This window comes from Symphalangus syndactylus, chromosome 12, assembly GCF_028878055.3.
Source record: "Symphalangus syndactylus isolate Jambi chromosome 12, NHGRI_mSymSyn1-v2.1_pri, whole genome shotgun sequence".
Classification (NCBI taxonomy): Eukaryota; Metazoa; Chordata; class Mammalia; order Primates; family Hylobatidae; genus Symphalangus; species Symphalangus syndactylus.
In genome coordinates, this window is record NC_072441.2 from 100282124 (window position 1) to 100302023 (window position 19900).

The 19900-nt window shown below is 35.7% G+C and overlaps 1 protein-coding gene across 11 annotated transcripts in view; it reads left to right on the forward strand.

Annotated features, from left to right (window-relative positions):
* The window catches only part of DNM3 (dynamin 3), a 607865-nt gene that overhangs the window by 436725 nt on the left and 151240 nt on the right, over positions 1 to 19900 (forward strand). For all 11 annotated transcript variants that reach the window (XM_063627329.1, XM_063627332.1, XM_063627326.1 and 8 more), the window contains one exon: positions 498 to 607. In XM_063627329.1, the coding sequence (XP_063483399.1) occupies positions 498 to 607 (110 nt within the window). The remainder of the gene's footprint in view (positions 1 to 497; positions 608 to 19900) is intronic.

Sequence of the window (19900 nt, forward strand, 5' to 3'; positions counted from 1 at the left end):
CTGCTTAGGCTGCAAATAAAACAAGAAATGAAATCCATCTGGCATTTCTCATTGAATTAGGACCAGAACATTTTTGTTAAATATTAACAGATGGCTAAAGTCTTAATATCAAACTAACATTTAAAAACATCTAAAAGGACCCACATAGGGGGAAAGGATGGAGGACCATGTGTTTTCTCCATCTCAGAGCCCTTCCTGTACACTTCCCCCCGCCATTTTTCCAACCCACACGTTGAGAACCACTGGGGCCTCCTATCTCTAACAACTTTTATTCCTTAATAGCTGGTATCAAAATAGCATGTGATGATATTATCAAGATAGTGTAATCAAGTGTTAGCCAACTCAGGTGATGTGTTGCCATTGGCATGCCTGAAGATCTTTTATTAAAGTCAATTTTCTGTCTTTCTCCTCTCCTCTCCTCTCCTCTCCTCTCCTCTCCTCTCCTCTCCTCTCCTCTCCTCTCCTCTCCTCTCCCTCTTTTCTGTCTGTCATAATAGGAAAAAGAAAAGAAGTACATGCTTCCTTTGGACAACCTGAAAGTTCGGGATGTGGAAAAGAGCTTTATGTCTAGCAAGCACATCTTTGCACTCTTTAATACAGAGCAAAGGTAAGAAATTGAAACAGTTCCTGTCTTCAGATTGTTTTCCTTGAAGTTCTACATGATTCAGAGATCATATTTGAAAATAGTTCCTTTGGTCACACCTTGAAATTTGTCTGCTCTTCAGTTTTCCTTTCATTTATTTTGTATTTTTAAATTCCACCATGGGTTATGGCTTCAAAATATAAAAACTCAGACTAAAAAAGATCTTCAAGTGTTAACTAATTATTTCTTGCTTTTCCACCTGGCATGAAAATAATTCTTCATCCATTTTTTTTTTTTCTTTTTGAGATGGGATCTCGCTTTGTCATCCAGACCGGAAACAGTGCTGTGATTATGATTCACTGCAGCCTCGAACTCCTGGGCTCAAGCAATACTCCTACCTCAGCCCTCTAGAGTAGCTGGGACTATTGGGTGCATGCTACTGTGTCTGGATAATGTTTTAAAAATTGTTTTGTATGTAGTTGACCTCAAACTACCTGGGTGCAAGAGATTCTCCTGCCTTGGCCTCCCAAAGTGCTGGGATTACAGGCATGAGCCACTGCACCCAGTCTGTCCATTCTTAAAGCTACATTCTATTACCTTAAAGTCTTTCTTGTCCCAATATATTGTTTACATACTTACAGACTACTCTACGATAATTTTTAAAGTATCTGTCTAACATGAACGGGCATCACTTAAGCTCTTCTTGAAGAGCAGACAAATTTCATATACTATGACTAAATTCAGTGAATAGAATTATTCAGTTAAGGCGAATAAAAATGTGTAGTATTTTACAGTTTTTCGAAGTGCTGTCTACATTCATTGTCATTGGTTTTTGTAACAACTGCCTTTGAGGTCAAAAGGATACAGTTACAAATAAGAAAGTATAGGCTCAGGGATGTTCACTCACTTTCTCAAGGTCATAAAACTAGTGCATGGGGGAGCTGGAACTTGTATCAGGACTTCCTCTAAGTATACTTTTCCTTCCACTCATTTTCCACTGTGTGCTTATTTTGTTCTGCTGTTCATGTGCAGTATCAAAACTGTATTTTGAGCTGATCATCACAGAGTGCCATGATCTTCACCGAAACTTAGCAGTAAAGTTAAATAAGCAAATGGAGAGGTAAGAGAGGATGGACTAGAGAAGTGTAAAAGGAGTACAACTAGGAAAGGATAATAAAGGAGAGTTTTTCCAAATGAAAATTTTGTAGGAAAAAGCTAATTAATTTGTGTGAGTCAGTTATTAAGACAGTGAGTCATTAGGTAACAGGATCTAATTTTAACCCATTTTTCGAGGCTGCCTTTTATCTTTATTTAGCAATAAATGAAGTTACTTGATTAGGTTCAGTGACTGGCCCAGGGTCAATCACACAGTAAATTAAAATAGCAAAAGAAGACAGACATCTTCTTACATTCCCAGTCAGTTGCTCAGAGTGACTCATAATACAAAAATACTTAGTAAAACCACAAAGCAAGCTGTTTAAAGAATCAACAGGAAAGAAAATTAAATACAACTAACTCCCCTACCAAATATTCAAATGGGATTTTTGAAGACAGTATTATTTGAGAGCAGCTTATGAAAACACACTGAAAATAATAAAGAATAAAAAGGTTTTCTAGAGAGAATAGTAGTGAGTCTGCCACACTGCAGCCAAGCTCAGTACTAGTTTACATGCCTTCATCAGAGCAGCAGAGAATCAGGAGATTCTAAAGCAATCATCAGAGGTGTGCTCAGCCTTCTTGCCTAGATGCAGAGTGGAACAGGTGACTGTCAAACAGGAAGTCAAACAAAATTGAATCTGTGGTCACCCTGAAAACTTCAGGTTATAAAAAAGCTGGGTGTAAGGTAAAAACAAGACTATGGTAGACTATCATTTTTCATAAAATACAACTGTGGATTTTAAAGACAGCAAAAGTCACCGAAATAAGGAAACTTTGGATTTTGAAAACTCTAGATATTTTGGAATCTTGGAGTTCTAAAAAGGTATTGAATTCTGCTGCCACTTCTCAGTGACCTCAGTGAGTATATAGATGTACCCACATTGGCCATTGTCCTCTCCTTTGAAATGCTAATTCCTTTAAATCATTTTTGTGCTGGCAAGGACCTCCAGTACAATGTTGACTACAAGCTGGAATCCTTGTCTTGTTTCTCATTTTAAGGATAACTTAAGGATGATTTAAAAAATTGTATAGTGAAATACCTTTTGATAGATGTCTGATATCAGGTGAAGATTTCTTGTGTTTCTAGTTACTAAGGTTTCTGTTTTCATTTTTAAATCATGCTTAGGAGTTGAATTTTATCAACCTCTCCACCTGGAAGACTGTATGATTCTTCTTCTTTAATCTGTTCATGTGGTGAAATATACTAATAGACCTTCTAATGTGAAACCATCCTTTGTCTCCTGGGATTAAACTTAGGTCACAATGTGCTATTCTTTATTATGAGTTCTTGGCTTAAGTTTTGCTAGTATTTTAGCAAATGCTAAAATGAGTTAGATTGGCCCATACATTTCCTTTTTATATTATTTCTGCCTGGTTTTAGTATCAAGGTTCTGTTAGCTTCATAAATTGAGGTGAGAATAAGTCCTCGTTGTTCTTTGGAACCCTTCATAAAAGATGGGGATTAACTATTAACTGACTGTTTGGTGGAAGTAACCTGTTGAGTCATCTGGCCCTAGAAAGTATTTTTGGTAAGTGGGCTTTTAACTAGTGATTGAATATATTTAATGATTTCAGATTTATTTAGGTTTTCTGTTTGTTCCATGGATCCGTTTGAATAATTGTATTTTTTCTAGAAAATTGTTCATTCTGTTTTGCTTTAAATATATTGCACCATTTCTTAATATTTTATTTTTCTAAGTCTCTGTTGTATCTGAAATTTGACTGATTTTTATTTCTAATATTAATCCTTATCTTTTTTTATGATCACTCTTGCTAGAGTTTTGTCTCTTTTCAGAGAACCAGCTTGTGGCACTCTTGAACATCTATTGTGTATATTTTTTCTATTCCAATAATTTCTGTTCTCTTAATTATTTCCTTCTTTGTATTTTCTTGTGTTTACATTTTGAGTCTTTTCAAACTTCTTAATTTAGATGTATAGCTCATCAATTTTTATCCTTTCCTTTTCTTGTATATCTGCATATAAATCTATAGATTTCTCTCCAGGTAGTGTTTAGCTGCCTACCACAATTTTTGAAATTTAACAATTTTATTACCATTCAGTTCTGTTTCCTATTCATCATGTTTTTTCTTTGAGCTATTTAAAAGTGTGTTTTACATTTTAGAATGCGGAGAATCTTATTGTTTCATATCATTGATTTGCAACTTAATTGTATTGTGACCAAATAATATGGTCTAGTATATGGTGTTAATAAATATTTCACATATACGTGAGAAGAATGTACATTTACTAGCTTGGAAGTGTAGGTTCCATGAGAGCTGATTGGATTATGCTTGTTAATTGTATTTTGCAATATCTATAGTCATTATCTTTTCTTCATCTCAAATAATTCCAACATTCAACAAGTATATATTAGGCAGCTGTTATGTGCCAGATACTGTTCTATGTTTAAAATACACCTGTGAATCAAATAGACAAAGACAGTTAAACATTTTAGATACTGTCTAGAAAGGGGAATAGGCAGGGAGACAAATAAAAACTCACAAAGAATCTTATTTTATCAGATGAGCATTAAAAAGGTCGCTTTGTGATTGTGAGCTTGAATAAGCCTGCCAATTTTTGCTTAAGGCCAATCTATGTTATTAGATTCATACAAATTTAGTGTTGTATTTTCCTGGCGACTTAAAAAAATAATTTTGTGACAGCCCTCTTTATTCCTAATAATGCACTTTGCCTTAAAATTTATTTTGTCTCATGTTGATATAGCTACACTAACTTTTTGGTTAATATTTTTTATTGATACATAATATTTATACATATTTATGGAGTACATGTGATATTCTATTACATGCATAGCACATGTAATTATCAAATCAGAGTATTTAGGATATTCACCGTCACAAGTGTATATCATTTATGTGTTGAGAACATTCGAAGTCCTCACTTCTAGCTATTTTGAAATATACAATATATTGTTGCTAACTATAGTCACCATACTCTAGTATTGAACATTAGAATTTATTCCTTCTAACTATATGTTTGTACCCATTACCCAACCTTTCTTCATCCTCTCTCCCCAACCCCCACCAACACACACACACACACACACACACACACACACACATTATTTCCACCCTCTGGTATATATCATTCTACTAACTACCTCCGTGAGATAAACTTTTTAAACTCCTATTTATGAGCAAGTACATGAAATATTTATCTTCCTGTATTTGGCTTACTTCACTTAACGTAGTGATTCCCACTTCTATCCATGTTGCTGCAAATGACATGATTTTGATTCTCTTTTTATGGCAAATAGTATTACATTGTGTAAATATACCCCTTTTCTTTATCTATTCATCCATTTAGAACATTTAGGTTGATTCCATATCTTTGCTATTGTGAATAGTACTACAATAGACATGGAGGTGCATGTGTCCCTTTGATACACTGATTTCCTTTTCTTTGACCGAATACCCAGTAATGAAGTAGTTCTAGTTTTAGTATTTTTAGAAATTGCCATACTGTTTTCCATAATAGCTGTGCTAATTTACATTCTCACCAACAGTGTATGTTCCCTTTTCTCTACCTCCTCACCACCATCAACAGATTAAATCTCATTACTCATTATTGGTTGGTTCAGGTTTTTTATTTATTTCTGATTCAATCTTGGTAGGTTGTATTGTCAGGAATGTATCCATTTCCTCTAGGTTTTCTAGTTTGTTAGTGCATAGTTTTTTATAATAAGCTCTGATCTTTTGTATTTCTGTATTAGTTGTAATATCTTTTTTATTTCTGATTTTGTTTATTTAAGTCTTCTGTCTTCCTGATTAGTCTTACGAGCATCTTATTGATTTTATTTATCTTTTTAAAAATGCAACTTTTCATTTTGATCTTTTGTATTGTCTTTTTCATCTCCATTTCATTTAGTTCCACTCTTATCTTTATTATTTATTTCCTTCTATTAATTCTGGGTTTTGTTTGTTCTTACATCTCTAGTTCCTTGAGATCCATCATTGTATTGTTTATTTAAAATCTTTCTATTTCTTTCGATGTAGGCATTTATTGCTATAAACCTCCATCAGCACTGTTTTTGCTTTATTTCATAGGTTTTGATACATTGTGTTTTGATTTCTGTTTTTTTCAAGAAATTTTTAAATTTTCTCCTTAATTTTTCTCTTGACTCAATGGTGATTCAGGAGCATGTTTTTCACTTTCCTTGTAGTTGTACTGTTTCCAAAATTTCTCTTGTTATTGATTTCTGTTTTTATTCCATTGTTGTCTGAAAAGATACTTGATATGATTTTGATTTTTAAAAATGTTTTGAGATTTGTTTTGTGTCCTACTATATGGTCTACCCTAGACATGTTCTGTGTGCTGATTAAGAATAATGTTTATTCTTTAGCTGTTGGATGAAATGTTCTGTAAATGTCTGTTAGGTCTATTTGGTCTAATATGCAGTGTAAATCCAATGTTTCTTTGTTAATTTTCAGTCTAGACGATCTGTCTTATGCTGAGAGTGGAGTGTAGAAGTCCCAACTATTCCTGTATTAGAGTCTTTCTCTTCAGGTCTAGTAATATTTGCTTTATATATCTGGGTGCTCTGGTGTTGGGAGCACACATGTTTACAATCATTATATCCTCTTGATGAATTGACACCTCTTTCATTATATAATAATTTTGTCACTTTTTGTTACTTAAAGTCTGTTTTATCTGATGTAAGTATAGCTACTCCTACTCACTTCTGAGCACCATTTACATGGAACATCTTTTTCCATTCCTTTATTTTCAGTTTATATATGTCTTTATAGGTGAGAATTTCTTGTAAGCAGCATATAGTTAGATCATCTCTAAAAATTCATTCATCTAGTCTATATCTTTTAAGTGCAAAGTTTAATCTGTTTACATTCAAGGTTATTATTGACATGTGAGGGCTTCTTATCATTTTATTACTTTATTCCTTATTGTTTTGTATATCCTTTTTTCCTTTCTTTGTCTCTCATAATTTATCTTCGTGGTTTGATGGCATTCTGTAGTGGTTACATTTAAGATTTTTCCCTTCCTTGTTTCTGTGTTTACTCCACTAGTGATTTTTATATTTGCATGTGTTTTCATAATGGTAGTTATTATTCTTTTGCTTTTGGGTGTAGGTCTCCCTTAAGTATTTCTTATAGGGCTGGTCTAGTGGTGATGTATCTATTAGCTTTTGCTCATCTGTGAAAGACGTTATATCTCTTTCATTTAGGAAGGATAATTTTGCTGGGCATAATATTTTTGGCTAGCACATTTTTTCTTTTGGCACTGTGAAGATATCATCCCATTCTCTCCTGTCTTGTTAGGGTTCTGATGAGAAATCTGCTGTTAGTCTGATGGGGTTCCTTTATATAGGTGGCTAGATACTTTTCTCTTGCTGTTTTTAATTTTTTTCTCTTTGTCTTTGATTTTTGACAGTTTGACTATAATATGCCATGAAGAAGACCTTTTCAAATTGTATTTATTTGGGGATCTTTGACTATATCTGAATGTCTAAATATTTTGCTAAGTTTTGAAGTTTTTAACCTATTATTTTATTAAATGGGTTTTCCAATTCTTTCATTTTTTTCTTTGTTTCTTGGGACATCAAAAATTTGAATATTTGGATGCTTTATGATGTCCCATATGTCTTGAAGGTTTTAATCTTTTTGTTGTTATTTTTATTTTTGTGTGACTGGGTTATTTCAAAAGATCTATATTCAAGTTCTGAGATTCTTTCTCCTGCTTGCTCTGTCTTACTGTTGAAGCTTTTGAACGTATTTTGTATATTATTCAATGAATTCTTCAGTTCCAAAATTTCTGCTTTTTAAAAAATTATATCTCTTTGGTAAATTTCTCATTCATATCCTCAATTGTTTTTCTGATTTCTTTGTATCATTTTTCAGAATCTTCTTGTATCTCTCTGAGCTTCTTTAGTGATAGTATTTTTAATTTTTCCCTAGGATTTCATGAATTTCCCCTCCCTCCCTCCCTTTCTTCCTTCCTCTCCTTCCTTCCTTCCTTCTTTTGAGACAGGGCTTCACTCTGTCACGCATGCTGGTGTGCAGTGATTTGATCATAGCAGCCTCCTACCACTGGGCTTAAGTGATTCTCCCAACTCAGCCTCCTGCGTAGTTAGGACTATAGGCACATGCCACTATGTCTGACTAGTAAATTTCTTTTTATTGGGATCTGTTGCTGGATAATTACTGTGTTCCTTTCAAGGTGTCACATATTCTTGCCTTTTCATGTTTCCTGTGTTCTTATGTTGATATCTACACATCTGGTATAACTGTTGCTTCTTCTAATTTTTTTGAAATTGCTTTTGAAAAGAACTCTTTTCTGACATGTATCTATGGTATTGGTTGGGTAGGGTACTTTGCTTTTGAATCTGACTATGCGTAGTGGTGTAGTCTCTGTATGACTTCTTCATTTGTAGACAGCATCAGTGGTGTCTGAGACTACCTTGGTGGCTTAGAATGCAGTTGTTATTAGTAGAGGCTGTGATAAAGTTTTGCTGAGTACTATAACACTAGGTGGGCCAGTCTTTAGGCCCCAGGCCAGTGTGCGCTGGTGCTGGTGTTGGTAGGTCCAGGAAGGCCAATTCTTGTGCCTCCAGGTTGCTTTCTCAGGTGCTGGTAATGGCATTAGTGGGTCTGGCAAGTGAACAGGTTCTTAAGCCCCTGGGCAGTGGGTGTGTCATGGGCAATGACAGTAGCAATGGTGGAACAACCATCTGGGACCCAAGTGGTCCACACCTGTGGTAGCAGTGGCTGCAAGAGGTTGGGTGAGCTGGCCCACAGACTTTCAGGTGGTGTGTACAGTTGGGTGCCAGCTGTGGTGGTAGTGCAAGTTGAATATGGCTGGTCTCAGACCCTGGGAGAAGTGCTTAGGTGCCACAGGTGGTCAACTGGGCTGGGTGATCTTCAGGCCCCTGGAAAGTACATGCAGGTGATGCTCAGGCCCCTGGAAGGTGTGTATAAGTGATGCCCATGTCCCTGGATGGTATGCTTGGGTAAAGGGGGAGGGAGTGGAGCTGAGCCAGGTGGACTTGCTCTCAGACCCTTCAGTGGTACTGGCTATGGTAGGCAGAGGTAGGGTGATCCCCAGATCACTGGAAAAATGCTTAGGTGAGAGCAGAAATGGCTGTCTGTAGCCCTTCTACTGGGAAGCCTATGGTTGCTTTCCCTGAGTGGAGCCATAAGCTGGGGGTTGGGAACATGGGCTTCATTTGTGTCTTGGCTCCACAGCAGCTTGCAGCAGTGGTGGTTGTGGGCAGTGGCATTTGTCCTTGGGGGCATATGAAAATATGCAGTTACCCCTCTGCAGAGGGCCACAGGTAGGTAGGATGGGCATGGTATCATTGTCTGTGGCTCCTGCCTTAGCCCTGGCAATGGAGCAGAATGCAGCTTGGTGGGGTGGGGGCTGTGCTCTCAAAATGGTGTATGCAGCAGTGCCTCCATGTGGTCTCCAGACAGCTCTCTATGTTAGTCTCAGAATTCATAAGGATTAAGATGTTCTCTCATGGCTAGGACTGTAGGAATCTCCAGCAGAAATGTGGTCTACTGGGGGTCTCTCATTCACCCTTTCCCCACATTAAGGAGCCACTCCAGACTTTCAGCTGATCCAACTGAACTGTGTCCCTCTCTTTTCTTGCTTTTGGTGCTTTCTGTCACTTCTCTGTTGAATTCCAGTGTTCTCTCTTAGATTATCTACTCAAAGTATGATTATCCACTCACTATTTTGGTTCTTTTCCATGCGAGAGGCAAATACCAGATTCATCTAGGCAGCCATCTTGAAACACCCTTTTTGTATTTGACCATGCCATGATATACTTGCATGTCATTTTTGTTTGCTAGTGGATAAACTTTTTTTAGTCCATCTTTTCACTGAGGATGTGACCTTTGGAGGTTCCTGGATTCACCCAAGATCTTATTATTATTATTTTTTGTGGACATTAAAATCCAAACCTTTTGGTTATTGAAATTGATGCCATCCAGTGGCAAAAGTGAGAAAAGTTGTATTTCCTCTTTTGGAGGGAGAAAGCAATTGAGAATTCTTCTATTTTGGAGTTTTGGCATGTAAAATAATGTCTTTCATATGTCTTATAGGAAATAGTTTTTATTCTCTTCCTGCAGTTTTGGCTGAAATGAAGTGGCCTTTCATTATCAATAGATTGTAGAAACAAAGAACTATGTTCCTGATTTCTGCTAGGGGTGAGGACTGTGATAATAGTGAACTTAGAAGGTCAACCTGGGATTCCGTGTGTATACACACATGAAAGTTTTACAAACTGATTAGAGAGAAATAGCAATAATTTATTCTCTCAACAAGTATTTATTCTGTTATCCATTCCAAAGCATCAAAGTAACAAAGTATCTATTATCCATTCCAAAGTATCCATTCCAAAGTATCAATTGGAATGAAATTCCAATTTATTCTGTTATGCATTCCAAAGTATCAATGAAATTTATTATCCATCCTGAATGTCAGTATTGGTACTGTGTATTAGTCTGTTCTCATGCTGCTAATAAAGACATATCTGAGACTGGATAATTTATAAAGAAAAAGAGGTTTCATGGACTCGTAGTTCCACATGGCTGGGGAGGCCTCACAATCACAGCAGAAGGCAAAAGACATGTCTTACATGGTGGCAGGCAAGAGAGTATGTGCAGGGGAACTTCCCTTTATAAAATCATCAGATCTTGTGAGACTTATTCACTATTATGAGAACAGCATGGGAAAAACCAGTCTCCATGATTAAATTACCTCCCAGTTCGTCCCTCCCATGACGTGGGATTTATGGGAGCTACAATTCAAGATGAGATTTGGGTGGGGACACAGCCAAATCATATCATACTCCAAATAAAATATAAGATGTTTTCTTGTTTTAAGAACATTTGCAGTCACTAGTGAGCGTCATACAGTTATTTTTCATTGAACTTAAAATGGAAGGACTATGTTAGAAAAGAAGAAAATGAAGCTTAGTTGTGAGATTATTATACATGAAATCAGTGAGTTATAGTGTGTAAGGTAAACATCTAACTAGATTACAGGATAGGGTATTCCACTGCAGTTCTGAAGTGTCAGAATAGCAGACAGCATAGTATTTAGCCACAGCAAAAGAGTTAGCATCACAGAAGGTGACTTTCATTAGGTCATGGCATAAATTGATTTAGAGGACACAGAAAAAGACTACTTCAAATGGGAAATAGTATTAGTCAAAGCCAATAGCAAGAAATGTTTTAATCTGTTGCTAGTCCCATCTGAATGAGAAGAAGCTAATTTCAAAGGCAAGATGAGCCCTAGTGACAAAAATAAAAACATTCCTTTGTGTTTCCATAGAATTTATTGAACTGGACTTACCCACGTCAGTTTATGTATTTTAATACTCTGTGTTGTGGTAAAATCATGCATCTTTCAAAAGCCCATATGCTTAGTATAATTCTATCAACTATTCTAAAATTACATTCTTTTCACCACTTATATTGATTCTGAGGTTATGTTCCTAATTTGTTTTCTCTTCTGAGACAAGACCTTATAAGAAAATAAGTGTTCTTGTTCCTTGCCTTTAGATGAGGTTATGCTTGGTTAATTTAGAATAGATTTTCTAAATGCCTGCATTACTTTGTAATTTTTATCCCTGTCCTCCACATCAGTGTTTTGGATCAATTTGTTTATCCATTCAGCACACCTATATGAGATGCATCGACTTGGAGCTGAGTTTCTGTTTGAACACCAATGCAAGTTTAAAATATCATGGCTTTCCGGGGGTTTCCAGGACCTTATAGATAATCTTGTCAGTCTTTCTTACCTCACAGGTTAAGGAGCTAATATCTATAACAGTTAAATGCCTTCCTAATGTCACAAAAACAGTTAATGAGAGAACCAGAACTACAACCCAGGTCTAATGTCTCCTAACTCAAGGCTGTTTCTGATACTGTAGTTTAGAGATTAACTATGGAACAGGAATTCTGCCTAAGGCTTTAACTGGAATTGCTCCTAAAAGATCAGCAATGAAGAGATTTCTAACTTATTGTATAGGGATTTCAGTTTACTGTAAGGTCATACAAATTTCCATGGAATGCTTTTAGTCTCATTTTTAAAGCCCTGCATGGAACTGACCAGTGCTCCTGCCACAGTTCCTGACAAACTTTTAGCCATGGCTATTTGTATGGCCACATTATTCCTAAGAGCTCATTCAGCTGCTATTTCAGCTTTCCACTATATAAACTTTAAAAGAGTTACTCTGTAGTCCCCCATCATCAGGTGTGTGGGAATTAATACATTTAACATCCTTTAAAAAAAAAAAAAGGCTTCGGTGTCCTGGTGAATTAATATAATCTTTACAAGCCGGGTGACCAGATTTTTGAGCTATTTTAAACAGTGTTTCAGTGCTAAGATTTATAAATGGAAGGATTTGTTGCTAGTTGCAGTGACTTCAGCACTTGAGGAGAGCAAATTTCACACTCAGACTGATTTAGCCTACATAAACTCCAGGTAAGAATACCCATTCCTGAGCCTTCCTCTGGCTCTTTCAAAGATGGCATCATAGATATCTGGAGAGACTAACATTGTGATACTCTGTTCTCACATTAATTGCTTCACCTAATCATAAATTAAAAGTTAAATTTTAGTTAACAGACTCCTGAAGTTCACTGTGGCATGGTCTAAGCTAAGGATTCAAATGCTCCTCCAGGTTTTTGTTCTATTTGATTTTGTTAGAAATGCCATGTTTTCTCTGGTAGAAGTATGTCTAGATAATGGCCTCACTGTGCTTCTCTCGGCTCTCCCCAGGCAGGCCTTCAGTTTTAAGGTCATGCTAAGGCCCATTTGGTTCAAGGTATGTCAGCTTTGGTAGCCAACAGAGACCTGTTTCTGTCCAGGGCTTTGTAGGGCAGACACATGGTATTTTCTGAGCACTCCTTGGAGTTGTAGAGCCTTGTTTTCTTTTAAAATAAGGCGTTCTTTCTACTTTGTCGCTTCAATTCAGGATATGGTTTATCAATATTACCAAGTGTTCCAATTCACCTCCTCCCCCTTTTCCTATAGAAAGTGATTTTAGGATGTTTCACTACTCCACTTAGTCCCCAGCATACTGCTGACACTCAATAAATGTCAAGTAATGCCGTAATATAGATAGTGTGTGCTCTTTAGGCATTCTGAAAGAATGACCCTTTATTTGCATTGTTGAGTGGTGGTATATTTTTCCACTTGTTAGCTGGAAAGAAATTACAGTCAGGTTGTTCATTTGTATACCTCTATGGCTACATTTCTATACTAAGACATGCTCAGAGTTTAAATTTGTTTGAAAAAGTGTTTAAATGAATATTCTGGGTGGTATACAATGCTTTGTCTAAAAGATCATGTCTCAATTGGATATAGTTAAGTGTCGGATCTACATTAAAAAAGGAATAATTACTCTTCCCTAAATAGGGATGGCAGAGACTCACATTTATCAGAATTTCAGTAAGGTAAAAAGCATGTAATATTCTGGACTCGGGAATGAAATACTGTGTAAGGAACACAATTTAATTAAGCTTCTTTGTACAACATAAACAAGACACCTGGATAAATTATTTTATTTCATTTTTATCCCACTTTTGTCAAAACAATGTTTAAGACATTACTTCTTGCCTCACAAAATACTACGTGAGAATTGCTTGTCTTCTAAATACTCTGATTCAGGAAGGTTTTTATTTGTCAGATGATTCAGTCAGTAATCCAGTCCCAACCCCAGTAGAGAAATGAAATGTATGTTATCCTACTTTCCCCCTTGGAGTGTGGGTGGGTCATCTTTCCAGTAGAGGTATGTGTAATACCCTCTGAGTATCTGGTGGAGGGAAAAAATAAATCAGTTTGAGAGTAGAAACACTTTATCATTCTCAATTGACCTAGAGTTCATTGTACTGTTTCTGTAACTTCACGTGTGATATAAAAATTTGGTTTTCCCCATGCTTTATCTTCAGTCAGAAAAAAAATCCCACTAGATATGAGACCAATTGACACCTGATATATTGTTGTCCAGAGGTGAACACAAGTGAACTGGTGGCACTCAGGCATGAGTAGTGTTACTATGGGGATCACCTGAACAATGAGTTTAAGAAATGGGAGTGTGTTAAGTGAACATTTTAATACCTTATTCTTCCTTCTGGTTTTAACACAATGATATGTTAAATTAATTAAAATGTAACAATTCTATAACTTCTCTGCTGTGAGACTGCTTTCCATGAGGGAGAGGCTGTTTTTCTTATTCATTGCTGTATCCCCAGGACCTAATACAGTGCCTGGCATTTTTGTGAGCTCAATAGCATGAGGGAATGAATGCATGGGTGCAAAAGTTCCCCCCTCTGTTATATGGAGAAGATAGAAATAATGGCAATTGCTAATATAAAGCATTCTTAAAGTAAGTAAGCTTTAGAAGCCTAGAACTTCAAATGCAAGTGGGATGAAAATGGAAATACAGATTCAAACTCTCAGAGGAAATAGTTGGAGGAAAAAAGGAAATATTTCATTTAGAAAGTAATAACCTCGGTAATATACAAACTGTATAAATTAGTGCTGTTTGAACTAAATAGAATTCTATGACATTGTCCTTTAAGAAAAAAAAAGCATAGATGTTTTATTGTAAATTGTCTTAACATTGTTCTCATAATCTTAACATTTATTATTCAAAAATGCTTTGTAGATACCTACACTAAGCACTCTAAATCTTTATTTCTTCAATTCTAGCAAAGTATTGACAAATTTCAGGTTTTCTTTTTTTTTTTTTTTTTTGGAGATGGAGTCTCACTCTGTCACCCAGGCTAGAGTGCAGTGGCATGATCTCTGCTCACTGCAAGCTCCGCCTCCCAGGTTCACGCCATTCTCCTGCCTCAGCCTCCCAAGTGGCTGGGACTACAGGCACCCACCACCACGCCCGGCTAATTTTTTGTATTTTTAGTAGAGACGGGGTTTCACCATGTTAGCCAGGATGGTCTCGATCTCCTGACCTCGTGATCCACCCACCTTGGCCTCCCAAAGTGCTGGAATTACAGACGTGAGCCACTGCGCCTGGCCAGGTTTTCTATTAGTTTTAAAAGTTAAGCAGGAGGAGAGCCAGAAGACAATTTCAAATCTCTGTTCGTAAGTTTTCACTTCTTTTTTCTGCTAGAACTATTAAGTTCACAGGGCTCAGACAGAGACTTGAGGACTCTTACAGTTATCGATTGTGACTTCACAAGATGAGGGTAATGTTTATTTGTCATTATAAATCTGGAAAGATAAACCCTGTGCTTTCCCTTTTAAGGGGCTGGATAGGAATACGTGTTCAGCAAGTCAGTAAAAAAGAAAAAAAAGAACATTGTATATTTTGAAAGCTCATTCCAAGTCCAAATCTTGGAAACAGAGACCTCTGTTTTTGTGTTTGTTCTTTTCCTTTGTTCTAGTCCCTCATTGCAAAGATATTTGTTGTCATATGGTTCTGATCCTGCTTGTTACAAGTTTCCCAATTCTCAATACTGCATCTTTTTCCTTTAAGAGTGTCCCTCTAGTTGTGAAATAGCATCATTAGGAAATCCTAGGTACACCAGAGAGGAGGGGGAAAATATTTTTAAAGGGAGCCTGGAGAGGGATGGATTGGAGAACCAAAATTCTCGGCCCATTTGGTTTATTTGATTCACCAATCACACCCAGACAGAAATCAAATATAATTTGGTAATGTTTTTATGAACTAAGTCTGTGACAATTGATTTCACAGCTAAGATATATTCTCATGAAAGACAACATAATTTCTTGAGTATGAAATGCCTATGACTTAAAGCAATCAATTTAAATTCTTTATTGTTTTTCAAATGAAACTCTGAAATGAAATAGGAGTATGATGCCCTACTTCGATGATTGTTGCTGCCCTTTTTGAGGGAGAAAAATAGCAAGTTAGTGCTTTTCAACGTCTTTAAATGTCATTAAAAGATTTTGGAGGAATTCTTCATGCTTAAAACACCTGTGTGAAGTCTAGATTCATTTTTCTAGGGGAATCAGGCATCGTACTTTTCAGGAGCATTTGCGTATTTCAAACAAAGAGATTGATAGGATAGAATCAGCAACTTCAGTTGCTTTCTTCCGAAGGATTCAGTTTCTTTCTTCCCAAGGATTTAAACTGGAGTTGTAACCGAAGCCATTAGTAGTGCCAGCAAGGATTTTGGTCAAAGTGTTTGAGGCATTCATGTTCAGGTTTCTGTCCAAAGACTGTGTTGATGAATGAGCCCAACACGGCTATGTAAAGTTCAAGAACAAAAAGAAATTATGTCCTTCACAGCAAGTTTACTTTTCTTCTAGGATTTCAGAACAAACACATTGCCCTCTCTCCACCTATTTTCCGGAACAAGTATTTGCTTCCCCCACTACCCTCTTCAGACAAACACTGCAGCTTGGGACAGAAGTGTGCCTCCATTTGGGAGCCATAGAACAACCCCAGCTGCTGTTCATTAACGATAGGGGACCCAATCGCTAGTTGTAAACATGCTACAGAAAAAATGTGATCAATTCTAAGAGACATGCTTTAAATGAGACACTGTAGTGGTAAGCTGTAAGAGAAAGTCTGATAGATCACTATTCTACCTAAAAGAGATTGATCACTATTCTACCTAAAAGAGATTGATACAAATAATTGCTAGCCTTTGTTAAAAAATTAGCTTTTCTTTTTGAAAGCTATTAGTCATTCTAAAGAACTGGATTCAAGATATTGTCTGTCTTGTTTCAGGCTTTTATTTCAAAGAATAAGTTTATATTTTGGTTACTTATGTTAAGGATGAAATTAAAGTGAGTTGTGTGCTGCAGCTTCATTTTAGCCAGTGTGGTGGTGATTTTGTGAATTTGTGATAGCGTGGGACCCCCAGGCTGAAGCCAGTAGTAAGACAGCAAGTGTTCAGGTATTTCAGTCAACAACCTAGGGAGCAGAGCTCTTCAGAAATGAATAAGCAGGATTGTGAAAATGTCCCTAGCTGGGCCTAGCCTGAAGGAAATGTCTAAATACCAATATATCTTTGGCCGTCTTAGAGGCCTCCCAAGAACAAAAATAAAGGAAACTAAGGGCATGTTTTATTGACTATTGGAATAATAAGGTTTTTAGCGATGACATGTAGAATATAGTAAGAAAAAAACTTACGTCAAATAGTAGAATAAACATAAAAAGTCCAAAGAGGATTGTTCTTCAAGTCTATTGCTGTTTCAATTCAGTTAGAGTTGAATAATAGCATCTCTGGCAGCCGTAAGTGTTTTCCATTATTAGCAGTGTTACCATATACTATCCTGACATTACTAAAGTAATAACACCTTGCCTAGGAGTTCTTGAATTTGAAAAAAAAAAAAAACCCTTTAAGCCAAATAGCACTTGTAACTATGATGCTAAATGAAGATAATTGAGCTACCTCAATCATGCACTCAAGATATTAATGATAAACCTGTCTTTTAAAAATAACAATTTACAAATAAGAATCTTTGTGTGACTTAACATTGCATGTCTAATATATTTTCAGTTTTCTTTAGTTGACTTATGGTGACACCAACTTACCCATAAAGAATGTCTTCAGTAACTATACCTGCTGAAAGAAAATACTGTGAAGGTTTGAATTATATTCCTTACACATAAATTATATTATTCTGCTTCAGCTTGCTGCATTCAAAGGGGAACTATTTACTGGCATGTGTAATTAATTTTAATTAACACACAGCCTCAGCAAAGGGAACCGTCATGGTACAAGCCTTAGTAGAAAATGTTAGTCACTCTCTGCAGCTAACTCTGAGCAGATGCATAGTTTCATGAAGAAAATATTTGCAACGTCTAACTGTAGTGAGTTTTTCTCTTTTCTTTCTTTTCTAATTTTGAAACTGCCTGTGTTTATTACTTAGAATCTGAAAAAAAAAGTACTGTGCGTATAAAGGAACAGTTTCAAAAAATGCAGTTGCAGAGAGTGGTTTTGACTATTCAAACAAGTAACTGCCTTTGCTCTCAGTGTGTGTTAAATCCACACCTCACTAAAATCTTTTATAGGTAAGAGTATGAGTGATATGTGTTATACTACTAGATATTAGCCTAAACTCTTTTTAATATTATAAAGTGATTTTGCTTCAGAAAATAGATAAGTTGCTCTATCATCAGTGTACTAAGGTAGTTAAAATATTTCTTCATTTTAATTAGATTGTGGATTTAAAATAAATTGGCTACATAAGTTCTGCACCAATGGCTCTCCAAGGAGAGTGAAAAGGAGTCCTCCTTAAAAATTGTTGAAGACCCCAAAGAGCTTTTGTTTATGTGGACTGTGTGTGGATTGTATCAGGAATATTGTGAGTTGGTTGACTTCACATTGTTGTTTGAAACTGGCCATAGTGCGAGTATTTATACCAGAAAACTAGCAAATGCTAAAAATCATAGCTTCTCCTTTCTCTAGAAAGCCTGTTGATAAGCTTTTATCAACACCACCAATTATATTTATTGTTAGAAATTAAAAATGAGAAGTTTTAAAATATTAATTTATTTAAAACTAACCGTAATAAACCCATTTTAACATAAATTGTATGTTTTACTTTAAAAATTATTGAGAAGAGTGGCATCTTTTTTACAATTTTGCAAATCTTCTTAATGTGTAGTTTAACAGAAGACAGCTGGATACCCATAGCTGCTTCTGCTTTCAATCTGTTACAATATGTTGTTTTGGTTGAAATCAATGAAGAAAACCTGGCCTCACAGAGATGTGTAGTTAGAAAATGGAAGAGTATTTTAATAGCCTTTTAAAATTGTGGATCTTCTTCTTTGATATTCCACCAAAACTCAACAAGTAATCGTTTCTTAAAAGTTAGTTGCAATGAGGGATCTGAAATCGTATCAATGAGCTTTCTGTATTCTGCTACACTGATTCCTTGGTCTATCATGCACTTTAAATGGATCTTTTACTTATGATTTTGTAACATCATACATTTGTCATTTGGAAAATATTGGTTCACTGATTTACACAGATCTTTCAAATGTTTATACATTTCATTCTACAATGCTTAAGAATTACATTCATTAATATCCACCAGTCTTATCAGAAAAAGGGAACGTGTCAAGCCCATGGTGATAGATATGAGTTTTCCAAAATTCTAACACAAAAATTTATCATTGGCCACAAATAGTGTCAGTTGTTTTCCTTTAAGTGACAGGCTTATTTTGTTTATTTTTGAGAAAATGTCTGCCAAAAACTGAAGTTTTAGTAACGATAGATTGTTAGCCAGTTTTTCAAGTAAAAACGGAATCCCATGAAAAACAGCACCTGCTTCACCTTACAGCTGCTTTGCTTGAGACAAGCACTTCAGGATACAGCAGAAATGCTTATGTGTACTTCTTATTTTGTGACATGGAATATTAAAATTTAATCTCTAGAAAATATTCACTTATACTATAATTAATACATAATTATTACCTAGAATATATGAATCTAAATTAAAATTTAATCTTTGGATATAATAGAATTGATATTTTTAACTGCTTCATCAGGATATCTTTAAGTGAAACTTGCTTTTTTTTAAAACTGTGATGACATAGCAGTGAAGGCTACAATGACCATCAGTCAGTACCTCATTGTGATGTTGCCTTGGCTTAATGCTAGGGCGCCCACCCTTGCCTTTGCACCATCAGTGCAATGTTAATATATTTGTTGCTTTATAAACCATGAAATTAAAGTGATTCTACACTTTGACTATTTCAGTAATACCTGTGTTCGTTGATAAGAACTCATTTAAATGAATATCTTTGAGAATTAGTTAGTACTGATACCAGACAAATAGAATCAAAACAAGTGTCATTCTTTAGATTTGTCCATTTTAGGGCAAAAGTATAATTCTGCAGATTAGAGTTCTAAACTCATGTTTCATAGCAGCAACTAAATATTTAATTAGACAAATTAACTCTGTCATTTTAAAATTATAGTCATTTCTTTTTCCTGACTTTTGTTATCCAGTAGACATTCAGCAATGTCAACTGTACAAAAGCTTTTAGCCTCTCAGCTAGTGTGCACTTCTCCAGCTAATGCAGAACAATGATTTATCCTATAAAATGCTTCAAGGACTTTTTCACTTCTAGTTTGAAAAGCCCTAACAAACAATATTGGGCTTACAAAGAACATACCTATGTCTAAAATATTTTATTCTTTTTTCTTTAAATGTTCAATGAT